This window comes from Diplotaxodon limnothrissa, linkage group LG3, assembly GCF_057381915.1.
Source record: "Diplotaxodon limnothrissa isolate DT_005_m linkage group LG3, D_limnothrissa_male_GT1.1, whole genome shotgun sequence".
NCBI classification, from domain to species: Eukaryota; Metazoa; Chordata; class Actinopteri; order Cichliformes; family Cichlidae; genus Diplotaxodon; species Diplotaxodon limnothrissa.
In genome coordinates this window covers 14,970,079-14,986,965 of record NC_140598.1, presented here as the reverse complement: position 1 = coordinate 14,986,965, position 16,887 = coordinate 14,970,079, and the positions used below count along the sequence as shown (strand labels likewise).

At 41.1% G+C, this 16,887-nt stretch overlaps 3 protein-coding genes across 3 annotated transcripts in view; all 3 read left to right on the top strand.

Annotated features, from left to right (window-relative positions):
• The window catches only part of LOC146634650 (protein NLRC3-like), a 46,664-nt gene extending 44,585 nt beyond the window's left edge, over positions 1-2,079 (top strand). Inside the window, exon 10 of the mRNA XM_085349927.1 lies at positions 1,932-2,079. Within this exon, the coding sequence (XP_085206053.1) occupies positions 1,932-2,079 (148 nt within the window). The remainder of the gene's footprint in view (positions 1-1,931) is intronic.
• Positions 1,809-14,466, top strand: LOC146634649 (uncharacterized; the record flags this gene model as incomplete). Its single annotated transcript, XM_085349926.1, has 8 exons — positions 1,809-2,038; positions 6,583-6,714; positions 6,799-6,897; positions 7,055-7,153; positions 7,917-8,018; positions 13,166-13,244; positions 13,642-13,870; positions 14,012-14,466. Coding segments are annotated over exons 2-8 (1,152 nt in total), but the record flags the coding sequence as incomplete, so codon positions are not given.
• A 17-nt stretch (positions 14,467-14,483) lies between these two features.
• Positions 14,484-15,785, top strand: LOC146634648 (protein NLRC3-like; the record flags this gene model as incomplete). Its single annotated transcript, XM_085349925.1, has 1 exon — positions 14,484-15,785. A coding segment is annotated over one exon (1,302 nt), but the record flags the coding sequence as incomplete, so codon positions are not given.
• Between the last annotated feature and the right edge of the window lie 1,102 nt (positions 15,786-16,887).

The following is a 16,887-nucleotide window of genomic DNA, read 5'->3' as shown; positions in this document are numbered from 1 at the left end:
ACTCAACTGAGGGATCTAAAACGCTACACAGATTATCCAAAAAACACAAAACCTCTACACACTTCTAACATGCACATTTACACAACTAAATGGCAGTATTAACGAAAGGAAAAACATTCAACAAATCCCTTTAAACCTTAACACAAACAAAAGGAAGCATCTCTATGGAAAAAGAAACCCCTCCACTTTGTTTGACCTGCTGATGTCATATGTGACATCATCAGGACTTTAAAATGAGGAAATCCCAGGCGGGCGTTTCCCCACACCTGACCCTTAGGACGACTGAAAAGACAAACAAAGTAAGTATGAACAACTTAATCTGTAACATAATAAAATATAAAGAAACATAACTTAGTATTTGTCTTAATTTGCAGAATGTTTGATTTGCCGGCAACAGAACGCTTACACAAACAAACCCGGGATAGTGAGTGAAGCAATGTTACTTGACAAATAGCAAATCATAGCAAATACATAGAAACAGAATAATGTGTACAATGTGCAAGAAAAGGTAAACACATATGGGACAAATGGAGAGCATTGCAACTGCTCCTCCACTTTGTCACAGTGCGACTGTTGTTTGTAAATGAAAACTTATCCCAACTACATGTGCTGCTGACCTTTGACCTTTTCTTTAGGTGCACAGAGGCCAGAGGAGTCTGTGGAAACATCCAGAACTGAGGCAGTGCTACAGATGTCTTCAAATAAAGTGGTGTATTATCCATGGATGCGTTCCATTCCTGTTTAGACCTGCTGGCTGTCAATGGGCTTCATTCCATTTCAGACTGCCGGTGGTCGGCTGGAGTCTAAACTCAACATGGCTCCTGTGTTAGAAGAGCCTCTGATTTTAAAATATGCACATTGAATAGTTTCTTTCCAGCACTATGGAGCTACCAGCCCAGTATATGTAGCCCACAGTAGATGAAGTTTTCAAGCTGGACTGACAAACATCAGGACTCATGTGATCCCTACATGTGGACCTTTCACAGATGGATTCAAGTGCAGATTCAACTCTGCATTACATTTGACTTCAGCTGTTACACACTTTCATTTTCTGGCTGTGTCACTTCCTGCTTTTTGGATCAGATAGTCTATCCATGTCCACAAATGTTTGGCTGCATATTTTTATCATCTATATTTTCCAGTCTTCATGCAGCCGATATTTCATGTGAACTCCAATCTGCCACCTGCCATCACGTTTTCAGGGTTAGTTCAGTGTTGGAAATGTAGGACAAACAGCAGCACATGTTCTCTAAATGTTTGCAGTCATTTTTAAATGACGCTGATACTACATGAGACATTTTCCACATTTATTGTCTTTGAACAGAGAATAATAAAGCCATCAAACATACACAGGCTTCTGCAAATACAAACTTCTGTGGTGCATTTGATGACCTGCAGAGGAGAACAAGTCGGGCTTTTCAGCCCTAACACAACAAGAACAGCTGTGGAACCATTGGCCATTTGCCATAGTGTAGCTGAGTCAAAACAGCCCAAGTGCTGAGAGGGAAAACATGATGATTTATGTAAAGTCATAACTGGCTGCAGCAGCTGAGCTTTGACCTGTGAGCTGCAGCTTAAGCTTCTTTTATGGTTCAGTGTTTAATGTTTAAACTGTTTATGGCTGCACACACACCCACAGTCAGGTTGTATACATATTGAAATATTATATACAGTGTGGCAGCTGACCTTTGACCTTTGACCTGCGAGCTTCAGACTCATTGCTGGTGTGAGGTGTTTAATACTATTGAAGCTTGCAGACACACCCACATCCTCTGATTTGTTCTCAGGGTTGTTCAGTGTGTCGGAGTTGGAGCAGAAACCTGCTGCAGGTTAATTATTGATCAAACAATATCACACAAGGTGCAGCAGCTGACCTTTGACCTTTGAGCTTCAGACTCTTTGCTGGTGTGAAGTGTTTAATGTGACTTCAGCCTGCAGACACAGAGGACTGATGAAGCAGAAGATTGTCTCTGTTTCTACACAGACCTGGTCCAGACAGCAGAGCTGCAGAGGGAAGACGTTCATGGGAAGAAGCCGAGTAAGTGCAACGTCCTCTTTGAATCCTGGATCAGGAAGTGAAGCCGGGGAATATTTGGTGTTTCAATAAGGTTTCTGTCTTTGACTCAGTCTGCTGTCACTTTGTTTCAGAGAGAAAAAGAGATTTCAGATTAACTGCATTATATGCTGAGTAACTAAATGCTGCTAGTCTGTGGTGTCACTCCCAGCAGCATCACGTCATTTCTTTACTCTGACCTTTAACATCAGTTAACTTAGCTAGCAGAGCAGCTAGCAGTTAGAGTATGAACTCTGTGTCAGCAGTCAGCTTGGTCCTGGTGGTCACCTGGTTTCATGTTTGCTGATGATCCAGATGTGTCCACATAATTATTTATTTCTGTAAATGTAAAGACTTTACAGATAAACAACAGCAGCCCTCTGGCTGGACTCTAACCTGTGAGTTTCCTGTGACTGAAACCACAAGCTGACATTTTCCTTCTGAAGCAGCTGAATGGATGTTTGAGTTTACCTGCATACATGGTGCACTCAACACCCTCAGCGGAGGAGGAAAAACCTCCTTTCGGTGGAGAAACCATCCTTAACCCTCCTTGAAACTGGCGGGGAAACCAGACCTCCTTATGTATATATGTGTGTATATGCATGTGCTTCAATGCGTGTGCGTGTGTGTGTGTGTGTGTGTGTGTGTGTGTGTGTGTGTGTGTGTGTGTGTGTGTGTTTGGGGGTGTGTTTGTGTGACCTCCTGCTCACCAAAAGGGTCATAAAAGTAGGAAGCTTATTAACCAAGAAAACAGAACCTTCAGATAGGATGTCCCTATAATAAAACACTACAGCCTCCCCCACCAGAGAGGTGGTCAGAGACAAAGGAATGTCTTTGATCCTGCTGCTTGAACTAAGACTTACACATTTAAGTAACACAATGACAACATTTAACAATTTGACTCCAACAGCTGCCAGCTGGAATTTAAATGTAATTTAAATGAAGGATTCAAGGTTATTGGGTTTTTGAACGTAGAGATCACATGAACGTATATGAATTGAATGATATGTCTCTTCTATGTTTCTATTATCATATTTTGATGTTGATTGTGATTGGTTTTATTTGTTTCTTCAGTGGTTGTAGTGTTTTAATATTTAGTAATTTTTTCCATTTTGTAATTGTGTATAAAGTTTAATTTGAATGAAAGTTACACTCAAATGCTTCAGGGTCTTCAGTCAGTGTGTGATCAGTTTTATACATGGCAATGGTCTTACGTATGCCGGTGTTGGATATGGCTGATAACGGTATGTTTAAATCTGAAACAGCCTTTAAAAACTCTGTCCAGCCAATAGGTCTGACGGTGTGTGTGGTTGTGACGGCTTTAATCAGGTCGTAAATGTGTGAACCCGGGATGGTGCGTTTATCAACAACAATTTCACCTTTGTCATTGTAAGAAACCAAGTCTGGCCAACGAGAGAATGAGTTCTGCATTCCTCCTTCTCCTTTTAGGTATGTGTGTCAAAACATTCTCTGCAATAAAATCCTTCAGCATCACCATAAACAGGTTGGGTGTCCGCAGGCTGGGTTTGCACATCCATGTTAAATTGTTCCGGTAGGGATGAAGACAATATATTCTTTTCACGGGCACCTTGTCTCACAAGTGTGAGGTATCTTTGGAGAATAACACCATATTTTTTTAGCTTTCTCATACACATCTATGTCTGATTCTTGTAACACTTGAAGCATCTCCTTGTCCAAGTCTTTCTGAGCCTGTTGTCTGATGTTGCCTGTGTACTGCTGCGGTTGTTTCAATAAGTCCAACTGATGTTGGGGCACCAAAAACATCTTTTGCACATGTTCCATTTTCACCTGTTTGCTATCAGACTGGTTATGAAAGGGATTGCAGCCCCTAATCAGGCTAGTAAAAACCCACCAGATTGGTTGATTGTCTTTATCTTTTTCAAAGTTTTGATCTTTTCTTCGGCAATCAGTCTGATTAGAGATTTTTTCTTTTTAGCTGTTTGTACTTCTGATTTGTCAGTGGAATGTTACCTTGCAATACGTTAAAGGCTATCTCACACAATGCATTGATGAAGTTTGCATTGCTAATAATAACTCTGCGTAGAGCCGGGGGAGACTTGTATATCAACTCCAACAGAGACAGATTCCTCCGCATGCGTGATGACATCCTTTCAACTCTTCACTGTTTTTTGTTTTGGGTTATAAACAACCGGACGGTCTGACAGTAAATTTCTTCGGGGTCTTAAATAGTCCGGGGTCTTACCTTTATAGTCTATTAAAACATACCCGTGTGTTGTGGATGTGGCATAATTAAACGCTTCTATAATATATTTAGTATTACCAGGAAAGATTTGCCTACCTAAAAGCAGGACTTGATATTTATCTCTTGGATTTTTAAACAATATTAGTTGGTGCATTTCAAAAATAAAAATATGAAGACACTCAAAATAAATTTCCTGTGGTGGGAAACTATTTTGTGCAACTTTTTTGTATTTACAGTTTTGAGGGATAAGCCTCTTAAATTTCTCTAACTAGAAATATATGTTAAAAAAATGATTTTCATTTTTTTGGTAGTTTATTGCATTTTTTTGCAATTTATGTAATTACTATGCACTTAATGCATACATATTATTTAAACTTGGGCTATAATGGTTGTATTGATGTATAGCAACTTCATATGTTTCATATGTTTCATATGTTGTTTGTTTAATTTAAGACAAAAAAAAAATTAAATGAATGAGAGGTAAAACTTGAGGGGGTAGGGACAAATAAGTAAATACTTCAGCCTACTCCTTTTCAAACAAATAATTTTTGTAATAATTTTGTAATGATTGTGAAGGCACATATTTGAAACGTTTGAAATAAAAATGAACTGAACTGAAATGCTCCCAAAAATGTCACTAAAACATGAAAAAATATAATATAAGCTCTGGTCACAGCAGATACTGATAAACATGTATTATGAGGATGGATGATCAAGTTTCTCACTCTCTCCTTTAAATCTCAGTTTTTTCTTCTTCACAGTTTATCTGTTAATTTATTAATGAATAACACTGAAAGAGTTTCTGTTATATTTCCCCTTGAACATCAGCTTATTAGGGCGGCATTAGGAAATAGCCCCCCTCCAAAGAATGAATAAATGAATGATGATAATAATAAAATGATTCAAAAGCAGAGCTCAGAGTGGTAGAATGGTCAAACACGGATCCACGGGTGGTTCAACTGCATTTGGTGACGTGACTAAAGCAAATCTTTCAAATAATCCCACCATCAACGGGATGTTGTCTCCTTTACTACGGTTACGTTACTTGGTCACCGTGTGAATTTCTTTGAAATGAACCAAATTCTTTTATTTGTTGGTTGTTGCATATTTAACCTCTACAGTCAGGAAAGGAGGAGATGAGGCCTCAACAATGTTGGGTTGTAGCTGTGGTTCAGGTTAGAGTGAGTGTCCATGGAATAAATGTAAGTCAGTGAACTGGAAACATGACTGTGTTCAAACTTTGTTTTCCTTTTTATAATGAGTCTAATCAAAGGTGGACAGAAGTATCTCCACTGTGACTTTTCTGTGTCACCATCAGAGCTTCTGCACAGTGTTTCTGGGGCAGATAACATTGCAGCATTATGGAGACATTATGGAGACAAAAAGAAAAGCGTCTGGATTTCTTTAAGTTAAACTTAAAGAAATCCAGACGCTTTTCTTGGACTGTTGGTTTCAGTGTTTAGTCTCATTCACACACTCCCTCAGACTCTTCACACATACTGATTTGCTGACATAAACACACTCCTGTGTGCTTTCTTGGCTTCACACACACACTGAGGACCATCTACAGACTGTGAGCTCCGTCTTCTTTGTCTTTGGAGCCGAACTCTGACAAAGTCAGGAACAAAACTTTCTCCAGCGTGTGAACTTTCCTCCTAAACTCAGTCTGAGCAGTCAGACCACATATTTCTAAAGCAGCACATGAAGGTGTGGCTCACACACACACAGGTGAAGGAAACAGCTGCAGTATTAAAAACTGCTTCACTGTCTACAAATATATGAACTGAATGTTTCTTTCAGGCTGTAAAAACCTTGTTTATCCTCCATTACAGTCCTGCATTCAGAGCATTACTTCTGTTATATTAGTACATGTATTTTATTCTGATGAACACATGAAACTCTGAGCTGGATTGAATCCATTGAATCAGAGTCCAGGACTCAGACTAAACACACTGAATGTGTCCTGAGCTCGGCCGCTGTTCCACAGTAACTGCTGTCAGAGTCACTGTTACTGAGTTAGCTTAGCTAGCAGAGCAGCTAGCAGTTAGAGTATGAACTCTGTAAGCAGTCAGCTCGGTCCTGGACATGGTTACTGACATAAAGCTGCTCTCTGCAGCCATGTTTGACCTGCTGCTTTGTAGGACTACAGTAATGGAGGATTTGGAGGCTGAACTGGGCTCTGTGACACTTTTTGTAGTGAACTGATGAAAGCTGCGTCTCAGATGGATGTTAGTCCAACACATCAGACACGACCTCTGCAGCTCTCAGTTGATGTGCACATGAATGATTTGTGTTTCCTCTGCAGGTGAAGGTAGAAAGTGTGTGTGAGCTGATGTGAACTGAGCAGCATGGATCAGTGTGAGGACAGAGAGGAGGGAGTCCCTCCCTCTAAAAGCACTCTGTGTGGGGAACATGAGAGCCAGACCAAAGCTCAGAGGTGAGATGACCATCTCTAACTGTCCATGACTCTTCTCCATGTCACAGCTCAGCACTCACATCACTGCTCCATCATTATTCACAGGGACCAACCTGGACCTCCACCCAGCTCTGTGTCCTCTAAGAGCAAACGGGTGAAGCATTTCTTTCGTAATTTAGGGCGAAAAAAGTCATCTGACAAAAAGTAAGTTCATGTCAGTGTTAAAATGTTTGAAATTTTAATCAGCTTTTTACTATTTAACGATTTAAATAATATACTATTTAATACTTTATTTATACTTTTTATGTAATGTATTGGACACATTGGATGTGACACATGTTTCATGTTCACTTACTTTTAGCGTCAATCAGAAACCATCCAGCTCTGTGTCCTTACAGAGTGACCGGTCAAATCATCGAGGCATTAATTTTAAATCCCAGCCTGTGTCTGCTGCAGAGAGGTGAGCTGTTAGTTACAAGAACTCTCTGATTTAAATGATTTTGATGTTTCCTGGTTTCTAAAATGCATCTCTGTAGCAGAGCAGTGTCTCCAAGGACACACAGGCTCAGCTGTAACTGTCAGTTTATCTGGTTTAAGACACATTTGGACTCAATTGGCTGTTTTTAACTATGTATTTTAATCAGAGGTGTAAATCTAGACCTCACACATCTGGATCCTAAACTATGATAGAAACAGCTGCTAGCAGTGGGTAGTTTGACTTTGATACGCTGCTCTACAAAGCAAACAAAGCTTTGTGCAGCTCCTCTTCAGAAAAGTGTTCAGAGAGCAGCTGCTGTATTAGACAAAGGCTCGTCGTGTGAGCCCAGATGTGTGTAACAGCTGGATGAAGGAGAACCATCACAGTCACGTCTCCATCCCGCCTTTATTAATGAACTTCCTGTTGCTTGCAGATGACAGGAACACAAAGTGTTTGTGCCACGTGATGCTGCAGGATTTGTTAACGTGTCCATGATGGTAACATCTCCTCGTCTAACTGCAAACACATGAGCGCTCCTAACGGCAGCTATCACAGCCACACAGGCAGACTGTGTCTCACTGTTGCATTCAGGGACATTTGTTTTCCTGTAAAAAGCTGAACTCTAATCTAAGAGGACTGTTACTGACAGGAAACAGCTGCATTATCTGCAGTCTGTGTGATCACAGCTGCTTCAATCACTTTATCAGAGAATTGATCATTGAATAAAACATGTTTGTGTCTGCAGAGGTCAGAGGTCACAGTCTGCAGGATCCAGCTGTCCATCTGTGAGGAGTGACCGGTCCAAAGTTTACCCTCCACACTTCAGTGCTGAACCTGAACCAACGAGGTCAGAGACCTGTGATGACTCCTTTACATGTTTGTGTTTTCCTGGATAAATATGACCAAAGATTCATTAAAAAGATAAAAATCTTAGACTTTGTCCTGTAGCGCTGTGTGGCAGGCAGGATTGGACCCAAACACAACAGGATGAAGTCAAAGAGGCAGCTTTATTTCAGCTGTGAACATGCAAACAGCAGAAATAAGGAAACATAACTGTAGGTTTGCAGTGAATGAAGCCTCAGCTCGACGCTCCACTTTGTCCCTCTTTTCCTTCTCCAAACAGCCACATCAGGAGTCTCTGATGGAGTTTTAAAATATTTAATTACAAATGTCCAAAGATGGGTTCAGGATACCTGAATCCACAGTTATTAAAGCTAAAATAGTTCACAGGGTTTGGACTTTGTTAGGTGACAAGAGAAGATCAAAGTGTTTTTTATCTTTAAACAGTATTTTTATCACTTCAGTTGCTCTCACAGCCCTGTTTGTTATTTTACCAGAGCTCTTATGTTTCACTCAGTGCTCCCACCAAACACCTTGGAGGACACATTAGTGTGATTTAGATTTCATTGGTGTAAACACCAGTCACACAAGCTAACCCATGGAGGCAGCAGCAGGCTTTGTGTTTGGTCTGTTGGCTTAAACTAAGAGAGTTTAGTTTGTTAGCACAAAGAGCTGTCAGCTAAAGCCCCGAATGCACTTTGAATACAGACGAACTGAGAAAAACACTTGAAATACAGCAAACAGTCAAACTGACAACATCTTGTTCTGCTGATCATCCACAGCAGTACGTTTAGCATTCATGCTAGCAGCAGGCTGTGACTGTCCACTGAGCACCAACACAGGTAGGAGTGAGCAGTGATGAAGCAGGACTGTGGGCAAGTTTGAGCTACAATCCTATTGGCTTCTCAGTTTCTCCAAAGAAAAGGGGAAAAATTCTTGGTGTTGTGAAGATGTGAGTTGGTCTTGTTGTCGTGGGGCTGGAAGGATGCTGGCAGTGAGAGGCTTTTCATCCAGTGTTCAGTAACAGAATGAGAAGAAAGCCACTGCACATGAAACAAGGTGCTCGTAGTGTTTGTTTACTGTGTTTGTGCCACAATGTCAGATCAGTTGTAGATTCACATGCAGACTTGTCCAGTGAAACCAGTGCAAGTACTGCAGTACAGAGCAAAGACTAAGCAAGGGTGTTATTGTAAACTTTAACAAAAGACTGTTATGTGACAAAGAGTAAGTACATTATTTTTATGAGATTGTTCATCATGTCTTTAATTTAATATTTCCAGTTTTTCCTTCCTGTCTCATGAAGCTGTTACATTTATTGTTTTTCTTTTAGGATCAATAAGAGGCCAGAATCTCCTGGACCTGAACCCAGCTGTGTTTCCTTAAAGAGCAACGTGTCGAAGGGTGTTGTTATAGACTTTAAAGGCTGTTCTTCTGCTGCTGAGAGGTAATGTGTGTCTAGATGTTGTTCCTGACTCTGTATTTTTGAATAAATCCTCATGTTTAATATCAACTCAGCTCTTTTTCACACACATTTCTATGTTGGTATGTGAAGCGGTGTGTGTTGGAGTGTTTCCACAAACACAGCAGTCAGAGTGGAAAGAGTGGATGTTGTAGGAGGTGTTTGTGTAGTGAAGAGGCTGAGTGTCTGTAGGACTCCAGCTGCTCCAGCAGGTGTCTCCTTTGTGCTTTGCTTCAAACACAGTGTAGGGAGGAGCTTCCACTCAGGTATTTCAGGTGTTGCTGGATGGAGGAGGACAAATAGTTTTTCCCTTCAGTGACACTTCAGCAGCTCAATGTTCTGGGAGATGTTTGTCTTTATGAAGGTTTATGGATTCTTGTTCTTACTTTGGTTAAACTGAGCAATACATTTTCCATCTAACATTTAAAGTAAATTTCCAGGTGAATAAAAGATCTGCAGCTGCAGCCTCTGTGATGTTTCACAGTCTGAAAGTAACAAATTCAACCAGAGTTCAAACAAAGGCTTAATATACGTGTGTGTTTGATATAATGTCAACAAGTACAAACAGGTGTTCTTACAGGTCTTAATCACAGAGCTCTGATAAGTCTGGTGACTTTCACACTCAGCAGTTTTGCTGCCTTTTATTTTATATTGGCCTTTTTAAAGCCCTTCAAAGTCTCCCACATTCATACAGAGCTTTTAACACCAAACTCCTTTACAGTCCTTCTCCTCTCACACACGATCACACGACTGATTTGTCTGCAGCAGCTGTGTTACTGCTAGTATTTTATTATGTGTGTAATCTCCTCATATTGTTCCTGTGGTTTAGTTTGACTTCCTTCTGCAAACTCAGCTGCTCTGTTGCTGATACACGTCTCCATGAATATGATTGATCAGATGCTGCCAACACCATGTGTTTCAAGTGAGCGTTCAGCTGAAACCCTGGGTTGACTTATCGAGTTAATAACAAGCTTCACGTGACTGTGAATGCTAAAGTGAATCCAGATAAAGGAAAGAGACCCTGCTAATGTTGGACTCACTTCTTAGTGTAGATCCCAGGAGGAAGTTCAACATAGCCATTCTTTGTGCTAGCTCGACCAAACCTGAGACCACAGTGCAGGATAATGATCATCATCTGTCTCTGTCAAGGACATTTAAAATCCACAAATAACAAACATAATTATATTTGATCATTAAAAATGATGATTAAACAAAGTGTCAAACATACTTAAGTAGAAGGACTGATGTTTGTGTTAAAATACCCTCTTAAAGCTGAAATAATGATTCAACTTCTTTACTCAAGTAAAGGTAAAAGAGTACAGGCTCTGAAATGTACTCACAGTATTAAAGTAAAAACGCCATCTTTGAAGGAAATTTCTGCCAGTTTTTGTGCAAAGTTACCTGAATTTCTACCTCCAACATTAATATGAGAAAATTATCTGAACTTTTATTCTAATGAATTTAATCAGCTTGAACATTTTGTAGCACAAAAGTAGAAAAAACTCAAAGGGAATCAAAAATAGCTCCGTTTGCTGTTGCCTGCATTGTAGATGGGCGGCTTTGCCTCAACACCTAAACAGGAAAATGAGTTTAGTCAAGTATTAAAGTGGGATTGAAGAGGTCAGGAAACCAGAGATCAGGTGTTGTGGTGCAGCATTAAGATAAGATGGGGCCTGATTATTTAAGACCTTGTATGTGAGGAGCAGGATTTTGAATTCTGGATTTAACAGGAAGCCAATGAAGGGAAGCCAAAACAGGAGAAATCTGCTCTCTCTTTCTAGTCCCTGTCAGGACTCTTGCTGCAGCATTTTGGATCAGCTGAAGGCTTTTCACTGAGTTTTTAGGACATCCTGATAATAATGAATTACAGTCGTCCAGTCTGGAAGTAATAAGAAGAAGAAGAAAGTGTGTACATTATTGAGCCCCATGGGGAAATTGCTCTCTGCATTTAACCCATTCACTCAGTGGGCAGCCATTGGGCGCCCGGGGAGCAGTGTGTAGGGACGGTACCTTGCTCAGGGGTACCTCAGGGTAGCTGTTAAGGGGAATCGAACCCCCGACCTTCCGATCATGGGGCAACCACTCTACCTACTGAGCTATCCCTGAACTAGTTTTTCAGCGTCACTCTTTTTAGCATTTTTTAACAACAAGGTTCTGTCTATTAGGGCTCTTGTTTCGCCGACTGCTGCCTCAGATCCGAGTCTTTCTCCTGTGTGCTCAGCTGTCTTAGAGCAGTTTGATCCCGTCTCCCTTAATGACTTGACTGCAGTAGTTTGTAACCTAAGATCATCACACTGCCCCTCTGATTGACTCCCCCCAACTACTCTTTCAAGGATTGTCAGGTTGGAGATTGGCCTATAATTAGCTAAGACAGCTGGGTCTAGGGATGCTTTTTAAGTAAAGGTTTAACTACAGCCAGCTAGGGATGGGTACCGTTTAGATTTGAAAACCTGCTAAATCAGAATCAGTTGCTGATGACGGCTTTTTTCTTTTACATTAATCACGTATAATCTTAACTCAAAGTGAACATAGACTTGATTGAAGTAACTCAGATCAGCCAATTCAAAATGCTAATTCAATCAACTCTGAGTTCATGGCTAGACTCAGTTTGTTGGCCCTGCACCTTAAAACTATTTCCTGTTTGTCTCTCGTGTTTTTTGGATATTGTTTTCACATCTTATGTCACGGCTAGCGGGGCGAGCCATGTTGAATTTAATAAAGGACCCAAGATGCAGACACTGCTGTGAAGTGAGTGAGCTTTATTGAAACGGTGAAGTGCAGTGGAGATGGCCTGTGCAGAAGCTAAGATAACCTCTACTGAAAAAACTAAAAAACTAACCTGAAACCTTAAACGGAGACACGGGGAGACAACACAGACGAACCAGCAACAAGCAGGAGAAAACAAAGGGCTCATATACACAAAAGAGCCATCAGGGAATGAGAAAAGGGAGACACAGCAGGATTCATTGGACATAACCAGACAAGGGGAAGCAAAAGTAGACACACTAACATAGGACATGGCACTGTCAAAATAAAACAGGAAGTGAACACAGAGACACAATACTAACACAGTACAGAGGGAACACAGAAACCAAAACCTCAGAACTAGAAAATCTTAATCAGAATGAAATTGTAACAAAAGACAATAACAATCAAAACAAAACCACTGAGTCCACAGACTCGGGACATACATCGGCTCAAACTGTGGTCATAAATATTTTGTACTTGTAAATCAGACTGTGTAGTTGTGAACTGAGTTTTGTAACATTGTAAAACAAAATATCTGGAAAGTTTATGTTTTTGCGTTCATTGATTTGTGTGTGTAAAAATGTAAAAATGTAATAAATGTAAGAAACATTAGAACTACTTTTGCTGACACAAAGTTTGGCGAGTTGTCACTTTAAACCAGTCACTGATATAAAGAGAGCACCTTGTTCCAGGGCATCTGAGCATGGAGGGAAAGCTTTATGCAGGAGATGGTAAGAGCTGTTGGGACTAAAGAAACTGAGCAGAAAACTACAGACATCTGGAAACTGAGTTGTTAATTCTCAGTGGGATCAGCAGGACTAGCAAAGCTTCACCATGACAGTCATCTGATTGACTGAACCCATCCAAACATCACTTCATGGACCTTTAGCTTGTGTCTGTGTGTGGACAGACATAACATGAGCTAATTATACATTACTCCTCCACAGAGTGGACCAGCAGAGAGCAGAGGTTTCCACTGGTCAGTCTGCACAGCAACATCAAACACACCTGGACTCTGTGGTTATGGTTTGTAGTACTACGTTTACATTTGTTCTTTTCAGTCACCTCTATGCTGCACTTTGTGGACCAGAGGATTGTCAGTGTGTCCAACATAAATCAGAGTTTGGGCTCCATGATTTCAGTCAGATTGCGGTGACTGTAGCTCAGGAGGGGAGCAGGTCAGCTACTAGTTAGGTTTGTGAATCAAACCCTGGCTGGCAAATGTACTGGGTAACGTACTAAACCCAAGCTGCCCTCTGATGCATCCATCAGAGTGTGAAAGAAAGTATTTAAGCATAGAACAATGTGCTTGGTTGAATGAGGCATGTTGTATAAAAAGCTTTGTGTGCACAGAGTATCAAAGAGAGCTATATAAGAACCAGTCCATTTACCACTGGGTAATTCATATAGTCTTCTTTTCCAGCGGCTGGAGGACAACATCACCATGTTTGTGAAGAACGAGCTGAAGAAGATCCAGAAGCTTCTGAGTCCAGATCACCCAGAAACTTTAAAGAGCCAGATGGAGGATGAGGAGATGTTTGAAGGAGAGGATGAAGATGAAAGAAAGAGCTGCAGAGAAGCATTTCTGAAGATCACACTCCACTTCTTGAGGAGACTTAAGCAGCATGAGATGGCTGACCATCTGCAGAGCAGTAAGAGAATTTCTCTAAAGACTGAATATTGATCTTTCCTAATAGCTCAAGAAATGGACCAATAGACATTCATCCTTTCAGGGTACTGAAAGGCTATGATATTTATTATATAATATTTGTTTCTGAATTTCTTACCTTCAGAAATATTTGCTCCACTCTGTAAACGAGAACTTAAAGCCCAACTGAAGAAGAAGTTCCAGTGTGTGTTTGAGGGCATCGCTAAAGCAGGAAGCCCAACCCTCCTGAATCAGATCTACACAGAGCTCTACATCACAGAGGGAGGGACTGCAGAGGTCAATGAGGAACATGAGGTCAGACAGATTGAAACAGCATCCAGGAAACCAGACAGACCAGAAACAACAATCAGACAAGAAGACATCTTTAAAGCCTCACCAGGAAGAGACGAACCAATCAGAACAGTGCTGACAAAGGGAGTGGCTGGCATTGGGAAAACAGTCTTAACACAGAAATACAGCCTGGACTGGGCTGAAGACAAAGCCAACCAGGACATCCAGTTCATATTTCCATTCACTTTCAGAGAGCTGAATGTGCTGAAAGAGGAAAAGTTCAGCTTGGTGGAACTTGTTCATCACTTCTTTAATCAACTAACGAATCAGGAATCTGCAGGCTTGAAGACTTCCAGGTTGTGTTCATACTTGATGGTCTGGATGAGTGTCGACTTAATTTGGACTTCAACAAAACTAAAATCCTGACTGAAACAAGAAAGTCCACCTCATTGGATGAGCTGCTGACAAACCTCATCAGAGGGAACCTGCTCCCTTCTGCTCGCCTTTGGATAACAACACGACCTGCAGCAGCCAATCAGATCCCTCCTCAGTGTGTCGACATGGTGACAGAGGTCAGAGGGTTCACTGACCCACAGAAGGAGGAGTACTTCAGGAAGAGATTCAGAGATGAGGAGCAGGCCAGCAGGATCATCTCCCACATCAAGAAAGCTCGAAGCCTCCACATCATGTGTCACATCCCAGTCTTCTGCTGGATCACTGCTACAGTTCTGGAGGATGTGCTGGAAACCAGAGAGGGAGGAGAGCTGCCCAACACCCTGACTGAGATGTACATCCACTTCCTGGTGGTTCAGGCCAAAGTGAAGAGGATCAAATATGATGGAGGAGCTGAGACAGATCCACACTGGAGTCCAGAGAGCAGGAAGATGATTGAGTCACTGGGAAAACTGGCTTTTGATCAGCTGCAGAAAGGAAACCTGATCTTCTATGAACCAGACCTGACAGAGTGTGGCATCGATATCAGAGCAGCCTCAGTGTACTCAGGAGTGTTCACACAGATCTTTAAAGAGGAGAAACAACTGTACCAGAACAAGGTGTTCTGCTTTGTTCATCTCAGTGTTCAGGAGTTTCTGGCTGCTCTTCATGTCCACCTGACCTTCATCAACTCTGGACTCAATCTGCTGGAAAAACAACAAACAAGCTCTCAGACAGAGAAATACTTCTACCAGTGTGCTGTGGACAAGGCCTTACAGAGCCCCAATGGACACCTGGACTTGTTCCTTCGTTTTCTCTTGGGTCTGAAGACTAATCAAACTCGTTTGCAAGGCCTCATGACACAAACAGGAAGTAGCTCAAAGACCAATCAAGAAGCAGTTCAGTACATCAAGGAGAAGCTCAGTGAGAATCTGTCTGCAGAGAAAAGCATCAATCTGTTTCACTGTCTGAATGAACTGAATGATCGTTCTCTAGTGGAGGAGATCCAACAGTCCCTGAGATCAGGAAGTCTCTCCACAGATAAACTGTCTCCTGCTCAGTGGTCAGCTCTGGTCTTCATCTTACTGTCATCAGAAAAAGATCTGGATGTGTTTGACCTGAAGAAATACTTTGCTTCAGAGGAGGCTCTTCTGAGGCTGCTGCCAGTGGTCAAAGTCTCTAAAAAAGCTCTGTAAGTTATAAAGTTTTTATTATTTAATTTGGTTGGTATGTTATGGAAAAACACACTGCATCAACTTCTGTTTTGTTTTTGTCAAAATCACTGTAATATAATCACTGTACCTTTATATACACGTGACTTGTATTAATGCTGCTGCCCTCTTGTGGCTAAAGTGTAATTATGTTATTGTTATTAGGGAGGATTTGAGAGTAACATGCCAAGTGAGTCAGCACCTTCGCTTTAGCTTAAAAAATCCAAATTCTTATGTCATCAGTTATAGTTGCATGTATTCATTATCATAACTTAACCTTTAATATTGATGTCTTAAAATTATTTTGAGTAAACTAATGTTAAGGTTCAAATATTGGGGAAGGAGAGTACAAACAACCATGGTCCAGAACTTGGTCAAACGATTTTAATGAAATACACACGTGGGAAGACCAGGGGTCCGTTCTTCGTACCTCGCTAAGTAAGTTAGCCGGATTTGATTGTTGACGATTTCGCGTGATCCTGGATCGTTTGGTTCTTCGAAGCCCATCCGGGACTTGCTGTCATAGCAACAGAGCCGTAAGCGTAAACCTGCTCGGGAGCAGGTTTACTTTATGTAAACAGGATTAGATCGCGGCCACTCAGGTATTTCCGCTTCATGTATACGAAAGCAACAGCGATATTTTACCACTGTTGTACCATAAATAAATAACATCAATGTAACTAAAGATAATGCAGCACTTGATCCTTTTATTGATGTCACACAGATACATACAGGTCATTTCCTAAAAAAGGGAAATGTACTATTAACATTCTATTACATGTATGTGATTATTACAGATGTAATTCAGATTTCAGAGTAGTAATTGCAATTTACTTCGTGTAATCAAGATGGGAGACCACGGCTATAAAAGCGAAGGTGGATTTGGGAAGCCTGTTGCAGCCATGTCCTGTCCGTATACGCGAGCCACCCATTGCGGAAGGTGCAAGATTGATAAGGAGAGTCCTCAGAATTCAGCGTATATTGCGGGACAGACAGGATCCTTTAGCTCAGCGCGACAGTGTGCTCATAGAGAGATATCGATTGTCCCGTGAGGATATTATTCACTTAACCAACTTGTTGGTTAAGT